The following is a 17454-nucleotide window of genomic DNA, read 5'->3' on the forward strand; positions in this document are numbered from 1 at the left end:
TACCACAAAGTGCACTGTGTCTCACTCTCTTTTCTCCTACATAATAAACTCCACTGTTTAGTCCATAGTGAGCCTCCATACTGAAAGTGGACATGGTGAGTATCATATGTGTAGATCAAAGTATTTTAAGACCTTATATATTTAAATGTGAAATATTAGGCCAACAAAAAAGGGGCTTTGCATTTAGATGTTCATGTGATGTTCATGAAAATAAATTTGCATAAAATATAAATGAATAGTGAAGTACAAAAATATTAAATGTGGAGAAGCCGCATACGGAAGAACTTTGAGAGGCTTCTAGAGAGTGCCACGTTGGACATTTTTCTCAATCCCCTGCAGATCTGTTTTACTGTAATTTACTCATGTTGTCCAATCAGTTGGCCACTGAGCAGGATCTAAAAAATAGGGTCTCAAAATCCTTGTGTTGGGGCCAATGAGGAAGAAACCAACACTACTCATTCATAGCTGGCAACTTTTGCCAAATAAAGGCTTTTATTTGTCATGTTGAAATAATAAGGATGTTTTTTCTTCTTCCAATTAATAATTAAATTAAAATAAACATTTTAAATAGATACAATTATTGATTATTCATCCATTTGTTTTGTATATCCTTTCTTATGTTTCACTATTATTGAATATAACTAAATGGATATGCCATATAGGCTACTCTAATTTTCCAAGTGGACAATGTCCTCCATATTCCCAGTCCTCGCTTAATTTCTATTCTTTTTAAAAAATATCTTTATTTACTTATTTATTGTAATTTTTTACTGCAAGTTTCAAATAAGGTTCAGCAAAGAGGGAAGCAGTGTTTACACGGTGAGAGCGGGGTAGCATTCAACTTTACAAAGGGAAACTCGAGTCTCCTATTTTTCTTGAGGTACTTAAATACAGCATCACCGATGACGCTGCAGAAGGAAGATAAACATGGCGTCCGGGCAGCAATGGGTGTTGGTGGAAATGGTTCAAGCATTTTATGAGGTAATGTTCTCCTATCAGCAACTCAGTCGGGTAGAATACTTTTATGGCGTTTATAAGTAGATAGTTCGTGTGTTTAGCTACATGCTGGTATTGTTCATCTAGACTCGGGACTACTTGTGAACTTGCCAGTCAGGAAGTAACCATGGCCTCACAGTCAGCTGCCCTCATGTTGCTGTTCATGTAACTTAACAACAGTCAACGCGAAGTGAAGAGGAGGAGGTTGGCTGATACTTAAAAATGTTTAGCTTCATCTATAGATAGCTACAAAAGAAGAAAATGTATTCTCGGTGGATTCATTGCAGAGGTGTTGCGTTGAAGCCAACAGTAACAGCAGCACAGTGAATGTGTAGTTAATCATTCTTTCTACTTCTTCTCAGTCCAGCTGCCAGTGAACATGAAGTCATGTAAGGCTACTGCGGAAATATGAATGAAACAAAACGAGCTGTTGTCTCAAATGTCCTGTTTGATAGTAACAGTCGGCGTAGCTTTAGACCAAACCTAAAGGCCTGATATAAAGAAGTAGTCAGACTCTGCTAATGTCCTGATATCACCTGTTGCTTCATGTATGATCACAGACACTCACATTGTTCTCCACAGTGAAACCACTTACCTCTTTAGGCTAAAAGTTTTTTTCAGTGTCATTATTTAGTAATTGCTATAATAATTAGATTTGTGTTACTGGAAGGTTCTGTGGTCTAACATTAGAATTCTGTGGTAACATTAACATGACAAGCTAATGATATTACTAATTATGGTTTAGTGTGAGTGGGCTCAACTCTACAGGTGGGTGTCCTTCTCTGTTACCTTTTAGCTTGCTACATATGTTTGGAAGCTGTGTGTTTATATCCATGGCTTCAGTACTCTCTAATTATAGACCCATTTCTTTACTTCCGCACTTCTCTAAAATCCTCGCAAAACATTCTATAAAAGAACAGCAGTATGGGTTCAGATTAAATGGGACAGCTGTGGAATGTGTGGAGGAAACTGTAATAGAAAATAAAGAATATGCAATGGGGATCTTCTGGGATCTTAGAAAGGATTTGACACTGTTGACCATGACATATTACTAAAGAAATTACAAAGATATGGAATTAGAGGAGTAACACTCTCTTGTTTAAGCAGTTACCTCATGGATATGTATTTATATGTTCTAATAAGTTTAATTTATAACTATTGAATGTTACTTGTGGGGTTCCCCAGGAATCACTGTTGGAACCACGGTTGTTTATTTTGGTTTCCAAAATATTAAAAACTAATGATTTTGCAAATGATAACTAATATGCATAATGCGATCAAACAAACACTATGTGGGTAGAATCTAGATAACAAGCTCTTACTAACAACAGGTGTAAATGAAAATGCTCATGGATCAGATGTCATTATCCAGAAACGATACAGATGTTAATGCCAGGAGGAAATGGGAAATGACCAGGATCTTACACCATGTCTGTCTTCTTTCAGGCTCCTGCTTATCACCTGATTCTGGAAGGGATCCTCATATTATGGATTTTCAGACTTCTCTTCTCTAAGACCTACAAACTGCATGAGACCTACAGACTGACAGAGAAGGTAAATTCAGCACAGCGCAGTGAAAAGCAAACAGCAGTAGTGTTTGTGTATGTGTGTCACCAGACAGTTGTCATGTGGTTGTTTGTTACAGGAGAAGGAGGACCTGATTGAGGAATGGCAGCCTGAACCTCTTGTTCCTCCTCTTTCCAGAGATCATCCATCGCTCAAATATGACGTTGTCACAGGGTAAAACACATGAGACATTCTACCGATTTACTTCCATCTTTCAAACATTAGCTAAAGCCAAGTGTCCACAACGGGCCAATGGCCCCAAATATGCCAACAGACTTCAGTCATACGTGACATGACTGAAGTGCTCTCTTACGTCACTTCATGTTTTGAAATTGATGCAGAATACATCTAGTAAAGGTCTAGTCATAGAAAACATGGAGTCTTGGGTCTGAATATTTCTTTCAGTGTAAACATCAAAGGTAAAGCAGTGTTCTGTCAGTCAGTCTGTACACTGTTACATTGTATTTAACACTGTTTTTCATTCCAGCCCTCCCAGCCACAAAATCATAATCAATGGGAAAGAGTGTACCAACTTTGCATCATTTAACTTCCTGGGTCTCCTCGACAACGAGCGGGTTAAGGTCAGTACACTACTTGTAATTTTACTTTTTTTAAATGTTCCATTTTCCATGTATTATTGGAATGTTGACTAAATTCATTTTTCTTCTCCTTACAGCAAAAGGCTTTGTCATCTCTGAAGAAATATGGTGTTGGAACATGTGGTCCAAGAGGCTTTTATGGAACTTTTGGTGAGTACAAAAGTTCTGTCCGATATGAAAAGGGGAAAAAAAGCAGAGACTGTGTCACTCATGTGTTTCTAAAGGTTTGCTCAGATTTGGATACAGTGTAGAGCTGTGTAGGGATGAGCTGTTAGCAGTCAGTCACAGGCTGCAACCTGCAGCATAACGCTGTTACATCAGCCAGCATATTTCTGGTCTGTAGGGTGGAGGAACCAGTTTGGGGGTGTATTCCAGAGACGTTTAAGAAGAACTTCCTGTCACTTAGAACAGTGGTTTTCCAACTTTTTTTGCCCAAGGCACACCAAGGGGCAAGCCAGAATCTCAAGGCACACCTGTATTCATATCAGTGCAAAATAACTAAGTTATCACCTTATAGCGTTATAACTTGATAACGTGATGATTTCTCTAAATGTTTTTATCCTCCTTCACGCTGGCTGTCAATCAGCACCTTTGATGTGTCACATTCTAAGAATTCCAACCATCTGGCAGCTGCACAAATGGTGAAAACTGGATTCTAAAAAGACATTTTTTGGAGGGGTATAGATTTTGCCTATGTATTTGAAAATGGGTCCATGCAAAGTACTGATGTGGTGAATTAAAAATTAATTCATAACTTTTTGTAAAGTTGTTTATATTGTTATAATAATGTATGATTATCACAAAATCCCACGACACACCGTTTGGGAACCACTGCATTAGAACATCTCTGTGATCAATCATGTCAAATATCATTATACCTGAAAACAGAGTGCAGCTCTGATCAGCTACCTGAATTTATGTTCATTTGATCAGATGACATCACGATTATAAAATAATGATTTTTTTTCAGTGCATTGCAGCAGCTTGGGAATGTGCTGGTTAACAGAGAGTATACGTCAGTCAGGATTAGATGACTATTCATACTTATTCTGTCATTTAACACAAATTCCCACCAAGGGGAAGCACATTAATGGAATAGTTATTTTTGCAAACTCCACTCAGGCTACATTTACTATTTTTTGTAGAAAGAAATAATTGACTTTGTAAAGAATCCATGTGCTGTGGAATAGTAAGTATCCTGCATTACAGTGTTCTTTGTTTTATCCACATTGAATCAGGTTTAATTTTGCTTTGCAAGTAGCTCCTGCATGTACTGTATGTACTGTGTATGTAATACTGCATGTATTCTATGTGGGTCTGAAAACATTCTCCAACATTTAATTCAAATGAACTGTGAAATCTTGTGTAACTATTAGTTTTGAACGACTTCATTGTCTCTCTTACAGATGTTCACCTGGAGCTAGAGAGTCGTCTGGCTAAATTCATGAAAACAGAAGAGGCCATCATCTATTCGTATGGCTTTGCAACCATCGCTAGTGCGATCCCTGCCTACTCCAAGAGGGGGGACATCATCTTTGTGTTAGTACTGTCTCTGAAACAATCCTGAACCAGCATGTAGTGATCAGCCTGTAAAAAAGATGTTATACAAACCACCATAAAATGTCATGTCAGTCCAGCGCATGTCACTGTGTGGTCATATAGATTCTGTTTATCTGTGTACAGTATCTCTCAGCTGACAGTGACTGCTTTGTCAGTAATATTTCACTTTAAGCACTTTCAACACCTGTTTCCACAAGAGGGGAAAATAATAATGAATATACATTTTAATAGTTTTTTTTTTTTGTTTTTTGTTTTTTTTACAGTTACAGAACACTTAAAAAGAACCTGTGCAACTAACACTAGTTAACTACCATACATAAGTGTGACGTGTTTGAGTCATTTTGTGTTGTGTCGTTGGTTATGTATCCAGGGATGAGGCAGCCTGCTTCTCCATCCAGAAAGGCCTTCAAGCATCTCGCAGCTATATTAAATACTTCAAACACAATGACATGGAAGATCTGGAGAGGATGCTGAAGGAGCAGGAGCTGGAGGACCTAAAGGTCAGTACAGGGTTTAAGCATTTTTGGAGTACGAAGTTAGAGATTAAAGGTAGGGTTGATAGGCAGAACAAAAACCCACAGTATCAGAGGTGGGTTTATAATGGTCTAGAAGTATTATGTTCATCTCAGGTATACTGTTTTAAAGTAAGGAGACTTTACATAAATGTCTTTCTATCCAAGTCTCATACACTAATATTCTTTGTTTCTGTTGCAGAATCCTCGTAAGGCTCGAGTGACCCGGAAGTTCATTGTAGTAGAGGGGCTGTACATCAACACTGCAGACGTCTGTCCTCTCCCTGAACTGGTAAAAATATGCACTTTAAAAGATACTAGTCATCATGTGCAGCCAACTGAGCAATCTGTTAGTACACTTAGAAAAAATGCAAACAGAGTCCAGTCCAGTCCAGATAGCCATTACTGTTAAACACAGTTAGAAAGCTGAACCTGTGTTTTAACAATCAGCAGTATTTGTTATCTTTACAGGGTTCCCACGGTCATGACATTCCTGGAAAAGTTATGAAATTAGAAAAACTGTTTTCCAGGCCTGGAAATGGTTTGGAATGTTTTGGAAAAGTTTTGAATTAGGGATGGCCCAATCTGATATCAAAGATATGGGATATAAGACAGGCTGCATGAACTTGGACCCCACACTTTTACCATGTCATAAATCAATAGATGAATATACTAATCATCAATTTATATATTTAGCTTTTTAATATCTTCTAATTTGTGATCTGGGGCCAAACGCTTGCTCTGGGATGTAATTGCAAAATGCACCCATCATTTAGTGAGAATAAAGTGTCAAAACACCAGTTAAAAGGCTCCAGAATACAGGAAATTACATCTACTCTGTTTTCTGGGGGAGGACCCCTAGACACCCCTCCCATTTAACTGTCCCAACCACATTTCAAATGCTTCCCGGCTATAACATGGTCATGTTTCTTTCCTTAAAGTGCAAATTAAATAAAAATGTCTTTGACGTATGGTCGTGACCATGAAAGCCCAACTTTCTTGAAAAGCCCCACCTCAAATTTTGTTACAAGGTTTTCTGAAAAGTTATAGCTCTGGCTATGATGTTCTACAAAGCCTCAGCAAAGCTCTCCAACTGAAACAGTTGGACCTGACCGTCCAGACTTGGGATGGAGGCAGGTAAAAACCCGTTACTGTGCCTCATAGTCACTATGTGGGCCTACCTTTGTTAAACTACTTAAATTAAGTCATGGAAATGGGGTAAAATATTACAGGAACGTTTTTGAAAATTCAATGGTAAAAATGTGTGGGAACCCTGTCTTTACACAGGTTTAACAGTCAGCTTTTTATAAAGTGATATATTTTTAAAAACCCACGGATTTGATCCCTGAACTGCTGCTTCATTACTTACAAACATGGAAAATGTATTTAATATGGTATGGTGATATTCCACACGTCATGCCTTTGTGTAACTTACAGGTGAAGCTCAAGTACAAGTACAAGGTGCGGATCTTTCTGGAGGAGAGCATGTCTTTTGGTGTGTTGGGAGAACATGGCCGAGGGGTGACGGAGCACTTTGGGGTTAATGTGAGTACACTCAACAGTTCCACTGTACTGCAGCATTTTGTGCTGATGAGATACAGTGAATTGATTAGCTCCAGTGCTGTTATTTTAATCATTTTACTAATAGATTCAATTTGATCAACTTTTTCAATAACCAAACATGGTAGATCATATAAGCTCTTACTGTCAGTATTCATTCACTGATAACATAGTGCTGTCACTACTCAGGGTTATTATAGTTTTTCAGTTTGCTTTTTTATTTCAGTTTAGTTTCAGTTAGTTTAACAAGTAGTTTTTGTTTAGTTTGTATGTAGTTGTTCAGGTATCAGAAGGAAAGCCTTGATTAGGATGAAATAATGCTGACACTGAGGTAAGGTTTACTGTGTTTCTGACTGTGAGCTTATGTTAGCTGCTTCTCTGTGAGAGCTTCCAAGGTGGACTTTTACATTAGTGGGATTTGTGTTCCCATCACTCTTCATCACCACACTTTTACTTTTATCTACTACGGGGTCAGAGTCCAAATATTCCCATATTGGGCTGTGACATTTTCTGCCTGGAACTTCTTCTTCTTCTTCTTACTAGAAAATCGTAAATTGAACGTTAAGCATCTTCTTCTTGTGTGTTATGCGTCAGCCAGCATCTGCTATGCTGCCACCTACTGGAAGCAGCCTGTTCTCTCAAGAAGTCAAACTGAACAGGACACAGTAAAAAGCCAAACAGATTTTTATCTGCAGTTCAGTTAAGTTTTAGTTAGTTTTGCATTGTTCGTTTTAGTTTTTATTTAGTTTTCATTTTTTTAAACTATCATGTTTGTTTTTATTTCAGTTAACTAAATTATTTTTTGTCACTGCTAGTTTTAGTGAACTATAATGACCCTGTCTCTACTCCATGCAGATAGATGACATCGATCTGATCAGTGCAAACATGGAGAACGCTGTGGCTTCTATCGGAGGCTTCTGCTGTGGCCGCTCCTTTGTGATTGACCACCAGGTAAATGCAACAGAGGCTTTGTTGATGCTGGATTAGAAAACAACTGTTTAAAATGTGTCTATTCATTACAGTTGATGCTTTAATGACATGATTGATCATTGTATCACTGCTCCACATAAAGCTTTGACACATATGTATAATCAGCAAGTAACAACACACTGGGACTTGTCATAGCAGGAAGATGACCCAGCATGTATAATACACTATCAGAAACAGGAACATCTAAATTGAATGAAAAATAACTATTAATATTATGAGTTACATCTGGGGCCTGAAAGCTGCTTCTATTAAATATTGGTGTTTCCCTTGAATATTAGAGTTCAGTGTGAAGATGCTCCACAATCCTACTAGCAACCATTGTAAATAAGTGTGTGTGTGTCTTTTGTAGCGTCTGTCAGGTCAGGGCTACTGTTTCTCTGCCTCTCTGCCTCCCATGCTGGCTGCTGCTGCCATAGAGGCCCTCAACATCATGGAGGAGGATCCAGGTCTGCTTTTTACAGCTTACTCCTCTTTACCTTTCCAGAGCTCTTTATTTGAGACGGACTATTATTATAGAAAGGCTTTTACATTTCCAGCTTGTAGTTCCTCCTGTTTATATACATGTATTTACATAGTTCTAGTAAGACACAGTTGAGTGTTCCCACTCATCTATCTTCATCTGTTTTGCAGATATTTTTACTGTCCTGAGGGGAAAATGCAAACATGTTTACAACACGTTACAAGGGTAAGTTCTGTGCAATGCTTACACTCTGTTACTGTGGGTTGAAATCCTCTGAGCATGCACATGATTGTCAACAACATATCCAGGCCAGCAGAGACAGAATACATAGCATTATGTAATGATGTCAATGGTCTTGAAAGTTTCAGTCATACTCCAGTATGTCAGTGTTATATTATGTCTTGATGATCCATGTATTACAGAACTCCAGGTCTGAAGTTAGTAGGAGTACCGTTGGCCCCGGCTCTTCACTTACAGCTGGAGAGAAGTTCAGGCTCCAGAGACTCTGACATGCAGCTGCTCCGCTCTATTGTAGATTATGTAAGTTCTCCTTTTCCCAGCAGAATACATCACACTCCTGCACCACAGCATATTGAAAGGTTATGATAATGTTCTTTGAATCTGTATACTCTCTGATAGGACTCATAACAATTTAACTTGGTCATATTTGCTTCTTTTGCCGTAAATGTGACATGAGAAGACAAAAAAAAAAAAGAAAAGTCCATACGTTTATTGGCTAAAAATAGATTTCAAATGATTTATCTGTAGAGAAATGAATGAAACACTGTTTCAGTTAAGCAGAGATCACAGCTGATACAGTCGGCCTTCAGTGTCTCACATTAGTTTCCATGTTTTCTGTATTAGTGTTTGGAGAGACATGTGGCTCTGACCCTCGCTCGTTACCTGGAAAAAGAGGAGCGATTCCTCCCTCTACCCAGGTAAGCTTTATATCACTGCTGGAGATACTCCACATACTGGCCTCTAAATATATACTGAACATATAACAGTTAGGTGTGTAAGGATGTTCATAGAGTTCATGCAGAGTATTGCAATTTGTAATTGTGCTGTGGATTTTCATCCACTTCCTTTTCTTCTTTTGTGTCACTTTACCAGATTACACACATATATTACACACATATATTACACACATATATTCCTATATTACACACATATATTACACACATATATTCCTATATTACACACATATATTCCTATATTACACGCATATATTCCTATATTACACACATATATTCCTATATTACACACATATATTACACACATATATTCCTATATTACACACATATATTACACACATATATTCCTATATTACACACATATATTACACACATATATTCCTATATTACACACATATATTACACACATATATTCTTATATTACACACATATATTACACACATATATTACACACATATTCCTATATTACACACATATATTACACACATATATTCCTATATTACACACATATATTCATATATTACACACATATATTACACACATATATTCCTATATTACACACATATGTTACACACATATATTCCTATATTACACACATATATTCATATATTACACACATATATTACACACATATATTCCTATATTACACACATATATTACACACATATATTACACACATATATTCCTATATTACACACATATATTCCTATATTACACACATATATTACACACATATATTCCTATATTACACACACATATTCCTATATTACACACATATATTACACACATATATTCCTATATTACACACATATATTCATATATTACACACATATATTCATATATTACACACATATATTACACACATATATTCCTATATTACACACATATATTACACACATATATTACACACATATATTCCTATATTACACACATATATTCCTATATTACACACATATATTACACACATATATTCCTATATTACACACACATATTCCTATATTACACACATATATTACACACATATATTCCTATATTACACACATATATTCATATATTACACACATATATTTATATATTACACACATATATTACACACATATATTCCTATATTACACACATATATTCCTATATTACACACATATATTACACACATATATTCCTATATTACACACATATATTACACACACATATTCCTATATTACACACATATATTACACACATATATTCCTATATTACACACATATATTCCTATATTACACACATATATTACACACACATATTCCTATATTACACACATATATTACACACATATATTCCTATATTACACACATATATTCATATATTACACACATATATTTATATATTACACACATATATTACACACATATATTCCTATATTACACACATATATTCATATATTACACACATATATTCCTATATTACACACATATATTACATGCATATATTCCTATATTACACACATATATTCCTATATTACACACATATATTACACACATATATTCCTATATTACACACATATATTACACACATATATTCCTATATTACACACATATATTCATATATTACACACATATATTTATATATTACACACATATATTACACACATATTCCTATATTACACACATATATTACACACATATATTCCTATATTACACACATATATTCATATATTACACACATATATTACACACATATATTCCTATATTACACACATATGTTACACACATATATTCCTATATTACACACATATATTCATATATTACACACATATATTACACACATATATTCCTATATTACACACATATATTACACACATATATTACACACATATATTCCTATATTACACACATATATTCCTATATTACACACATATATTACACACATATATTCCTATATTACACACACATATTCCTATATTACACACATATATTACACACATATATTCCTATATTACACACATATATTCATATATTACACACATATATTCATATATTACACACATATATTACACACATATATTCCTATATTACACACATATATTACACACATATATTACACACATATATTCCTATATTACACACATATATTCCTATATTACACACATATATTACACACATATATTCCTATATTACACACACATATTCCTATATTACACACATATATTACACACATATATTCCTATATTACACACATATATTCATATATTACACACATATATTTATATATTACACACATATATTACACACATATATTCCTATATTACACACATATATTCCTATATTACACACATATATTACACACATATATTCCTATATTACACACATATATTACACACACATATTCCTATATTACACACATATATTACACACATATATTCCTATATTACACACATATATTCCTATATTACACACATATATTACACACACATATTCCTATATTACACACATATATTACACACATATATTCCTATATTACACACATATATTCATATATTACACACATATATTTATATATTACACACATATATTACACACATATATTCCTATATTACACACATATATTCATATATTACACACATATATTCCTATATTACACACATATATTACATGCATATATTCCTATATTACACACATATATTCCTATATTACACACATATATTACACACATATATTCCTATATTACACACATATATTACACACATATATTCCTATATTACACACATATATTCATATATTACACACATATATTTATATATTACACACATATATTACACACATATATTCCTATATTACACACATATATTACACACATATATTCCTATATTACACACATATATTACACGCATATATTCCTATATTACACACATATATTCCTATATTACACACATATATTCCTATATTACACACATATATTACACACATATATTACACACATATATTCCTATATTACACACATATATTACACACATATATTACACACATATATTCCTTTATATTACACACATATATTACACACATATATTCCTATATTACACACATATATTACACACATATATTCCTATATTACACGCATATATTACAAACATATATTACACACATATATTACACACATATATTACACACATATATTCCTATATTACACACATATATTACACGCATATATTCCTATATTACACACATATATTCCTATATTACACACATATATTACACGCATATATTCCTATATTACACACATATATTCCTATATTGCACACATATATTACACGCATATATTCCTATATTACACAAATATATTACACACATATATTCTTATATTACACACATATATTACACACATATATTCCTATATTACACACATATATTACACGCATATATTCCTATATTACACACATATATTCCTATATTACACACATATATTACACACATATATTCCTATATTACACACATATATTACACACATATATTCCTATATTACACACATATATTACACGCATATAATCCTATATTACACACATATATTCCTATATTACACACATATATTACACGTATATATTCCTATATTACATGCATATATTTATATATTACACACATATATTACACACATATATTTATATATTACACACATATATTACACACATATATTTATATATTCCACACATATATTCCACACATATATTCCACACATATATTCCCATATTACACACATATATTTATATATTACACACATATATTACACGCATATATTCCTATATTACACACATATATTTATATATTACACACATATATTACACGCATATATTCTTATATTACACACATATATTCCTATATTACACACATATGTTACACGCATATATTCTTATATTACACACATATATTCCTATATTACACACATATATTACACGCATATATTCTTATATTACACACATATATTCCTATATTACACACATATATTACACACATATATTCCTATATTACACACATATATTCCTATATTACACACATATATTACACACATATATTCCTATATTACACACATATATTCCTATATTACACACATATATTACACACATATATTCCTATATTACACACATATATTACACACATATATTCCTATATTACACACATATATTACACACATATTCCTATATTACACACATATATTACACGCATATATTCCTATATTACACACATATATTCCTATATTACACACATATATTACACACATATATTCCTATATTACACACATATATTACACACATATATTACACACATATATTCCTATATTACACACATATATTCCTATATTACACTCCTATATTACACACATATATTACACGCATATATTCCTATATTACACACATATATTCCTATATTACACACATATATTACACACATATATTCCTATATTACACACATATATTACACACATATATTACACACATATATTCCTATATTACACACATATATTACACACATATATTCCTATATTACACACATATATTACACACATATATTACACACATATATTCCTATATTACACACATATATTACACACATACATTCCTATATTACACACATATGTTCCTATATTACACACATATATTACACACATATATTCCTATATTACACACATATATTCCTATATTACACACATATATTACACACATATATTCCTATATTACACACATATATTCCTATATTACACACATATATTACACACATATATTCCTATATTACACACATATATTACACGCATATATTCCTATATTACACACATATATTCCTATATTACACACACAGTTCCATGTTTGTATTCATTTCTAGAGTTGTTTTTTTTATTGACATGTGAAACAAAGTATTTTTCTGTTATTCAGTGTTTAAAAAAAACAACAATTCTTTACACTCTGATCCAGTTTGTATTTTCATAATGACTTAGTAACAGTTCCATAAACAGTTTCTAACATCTGTAACAGTAGTAATATTGGGACTGTGACAGTAGAGATGTAGTATTAGTGACTCTAGCAGTAATCATATTAGTCATGATACTAATATTCCTGACCTTGTGTATCACTGACAGACAGAGAGAATGACTTTAGTTCTTTTCTTTGAGCAGACAGATGTTTTGTATCAGCAAACATTTTAAAGTTACAAGAAACTAAAAGTCATGAATGTGAAGTTTACTACGTGTTAGTTATGTTTGTTGTTTTGCCATCAGCTCTTTGAAATGCCACCAGTTACTGTTGTCCCTCTCTCTAAATGTTTGGGTCCAAATATGGAACAGTGCTCCTCCCTCATGTCTCCTCTGATGTGGGAGTGAAAGTCATCAGTCTAATTACTGCTGACAGACAGTGATTTCACCACTTCTGTTTTCAACAGTGCAGAAAACTTCCACAGAGTTTATTCCAGAATGACTTTCAGTACAAATGAATACAAAACAAACTGACTTTGTTAAGCTTTGATTTGATTTGATTTTAATGGACTCACTGAAGTTGGAAAATATTTCAGTATGTTAAGATGGTAACTTAAAGGTGTAGGGAAAGTGAAACATGAAAATGTATGAATGAAGAAAAGAGGAATTGAACCAGGAGAAGAATATATGGAACATGAGTATAAATATTGTATGTACATTATTTAACTTTTGTAAATTCTTCATAAATCACCACCTTGTAATAATGCAGAAGATTTGTTTCACAGTGGAGATAAGTGTGAAAATGTTCAAATGGAATCACTTGTGTTTTTAGTCTCTGCATTGATTGTTCCACCTGTGTGTTCCACCTGTGTGTTCCACCTGTGTGTCCTCAGCATCAGAGTGGTGGTCACCATTGAACAGACTGAGGAGGACATCCAGAAGGCTGTGTCTTGTATCCAGGAGGCAGCTGCAGCTATTCTTAAATGACCGCACAGAGTTCATTCCTGCTCGATGTAAGCATCACTGGAGCTTTAGCAGCAGTCCATCAGTGGACCGGGTAGTACATCACTGTGAGGAGAACACTCCCAACCAGACACTCTCATCCACCGTCTGTCAGCTCTACACTCTCAATGTGTTCTGAGGATCTTTACTGCTAAACGCACATTTTGTATCTCTTAGCTTTGCTTTTGTTTGTCTCTTAACATTTTTTGCCTTTGTTCTCATTTATCATGTGTCATATTCATACTACATGTTTTATATTGTTATGAATGTAAGTGTTGGCCTTTACCAGGACTGTCATGAATGAATGATAATGGTTCCAAGTCACTAATAAAGAAAAACAACTGCAGTGAAAACTAGACTTTATATCTGATGACCAAATGACTTGTTTTTAATGTACTGACCAAAGAGTAGACACTGTGCTCATGTTTTATTTAATACAGTATGTCTGCACTGCTCCAGTACATCAACTCTGAGACGGTTGTGATATTTTTATGCCACTAGTTGTTTTCTCTGAAATTGACACTTTTTTTTTTTTTTTTTTTACACCAGATTATTTTGTTCTTTTGTTTCCAGTTTACGTCTCTTTTGTTTGTGGTCGATGCATTTCTGACCCTTTTATGAAACGTAAATATATATCTTATTTAAATGGAGTTGTGGTGTTTGTGGTTTTTTTGTGGAATGATCATGCATCTGGTTCGAAAAGAAAACTAGACACTTTTTAGTTAAGCAATTTAGTGTTTTCATTCAGGTATTACCACAGCATGGCCTGAACACAAATAGCAATACATCCTCTTAAGAAGCATATGGTAACAGACCAGTATTGTTTCATTCTTTCTTATTAATGTGCTGTCAATGTCCCTGCAGGTTTTTCTGCTTGTTTAGTTTACTTTTTAGTTTATTTTATTTTGCTAAAGTCTAAATTTACACAAAAACTGACAGATAATATAGAGTACAGGGAGAGGCGGAAAACCCAAATGGGCTTATTTAAAGCCTCCACCTAAAAAATGATAAAATTACACAATATTACAAAAATAATATGACCACAGATAAAACCAAATCATTACAAATAACTATAATAATGATACAAATAAAAAAATAAAGGAATGTACTAGTACTGTTGTCCACTGTCTGCAATGATCTATTCAGTACAAAAATATGTATCTGCAAGGATAAAGGGCTAGTTGAAGTAATTGAAATCCATAAAGTTTGGGGGTGTCACCAGAGACAGATTAAATGTATATTATACACACATACCAATCAGTCACATTAAAACCACTGACAGATGAAGTGAATAACATGATTATGTCCCTACAATGACACCTGTTAAGGGTTGGGATATATTAGACAACAAGTGAATAGTTAAGTGTAAGGATCGGAGCGACTTTCACAAGGTCAAAATGGCAAAAGTGCAGGTCTTGGGTTTTCCTGCAAGTGGGCATGTGGGGGGGAAGCCTAACCCGTCTGGTTTGATCCCTCAGAAGAACTACTGTAGCACAAATTGTTGAAAAAGTTCAGGCTGGCTATGATTGACAGGTGTCAGAACACAGTGCATTGCAGCTTGCTGTGTAGAGAGCTGTACAGCCACAGACTGGTCAGAGTGTCCATGCTGACCTGTGTACATCACCAAAAGCACCTACAATGGGCATGTGAGCATCAGACCTGGACCATGGAGCAATGGAAGAGGAGGCCTGGTCTGATCTGCTCAGCCTCCCCAAAAAGCTTTTGGTCAATTCCGCTGTAAAGCACAACTGAGATACAGATTTCAATTTAGAGATACTTCTCTTAGTGCTGATTGGTTTACATCTGTGAGTGCACATGCTGTTACATCACTTGAAATGTGTGTATATGTACTGAGGTAGGTATGTGCTCCTTGCCTCAGGCTGTAAGAGATCCAGCTGCTTTATAACCTGTATTTTATCACTCTAATCATGCTGACAAAAAAGACAGCTGATGACTATTAATCCAATGATTTATGATGTCAGCACAATCATGTCATAAAAGAGGTTATTAAAACAAATACTCAGATGATATCAGAAGTTAATACTCAAGGCATCAAGTTCATTCCACAATCTGTCACTTTAGAAGCCAGCTGCTTACTGGAAATTGATTTATTACAAACTGGTTCCAGTATCACTTCACAATGTTTCAATTCAATGTTTAAATTAAAAATTAAACAATACAAATAATATTCATCATAATTGTATCCCTGGCAGTGTAGAGAAGACTTTAAACAGCACTCAGGCTTTATCTATCTATCTATCTATCTATCTATCTATCTATCTATCTATCTATCTATCTATCTATCT

At 33.8% G+C, this 17454-nt stretch overlaps 1 protein-coding gene across 1 annotated transcript; it reads left to right on the forward strand.

Annotated features, from left to right (window-relative positions):
• The first annotated feature begins 918 nt into the window (after positions 1-918).
• On the forward strand, positions 919-15798 carry sptlc1 (serine palmitoyltransferase, long chain base subunit 1). Its single transcript, XM_062434480.1, has 15 exons — positions 919-981; positions 2443-2550; positions 2642-2736; positions 3050-3143; positions 3239-3311; positions 4568-4700; positions 5092-5221; positions 5436-5525; positions 6671-6778; positions 7649-7744; positions 8133-8229; positions 8414-8468; positions 8666-8783; positions 9108-9181; positions 15040-15798. Exons 1-15 carry the CDS (start codon positions 928-930, stop codon positions 15131-15133), a joined length of 1419 nt encoding a protein of 472 aa, XP_062290464.1. The 5' UTR covers positions 919-927; the 3' UTR covers positions 15134-15798.
• The last annotated feature ends 1656 nt before the right edge of the window (positions 15799-17454 follow it).

This window comes from Scomber scombrus, chromosome 15, assembly GCF_963691925.1.
Source record: "Scomber scombrus chromosome 15, fScoSco1.1, whole genome shotgun sequence".
In the NCBI taxonomy this organism is placed as follows: Eukaryota; Metazoa; Chordata; class Actinopteri; order Scombriformes; family Scombridae; genus Scomber; species Scomber scombrus.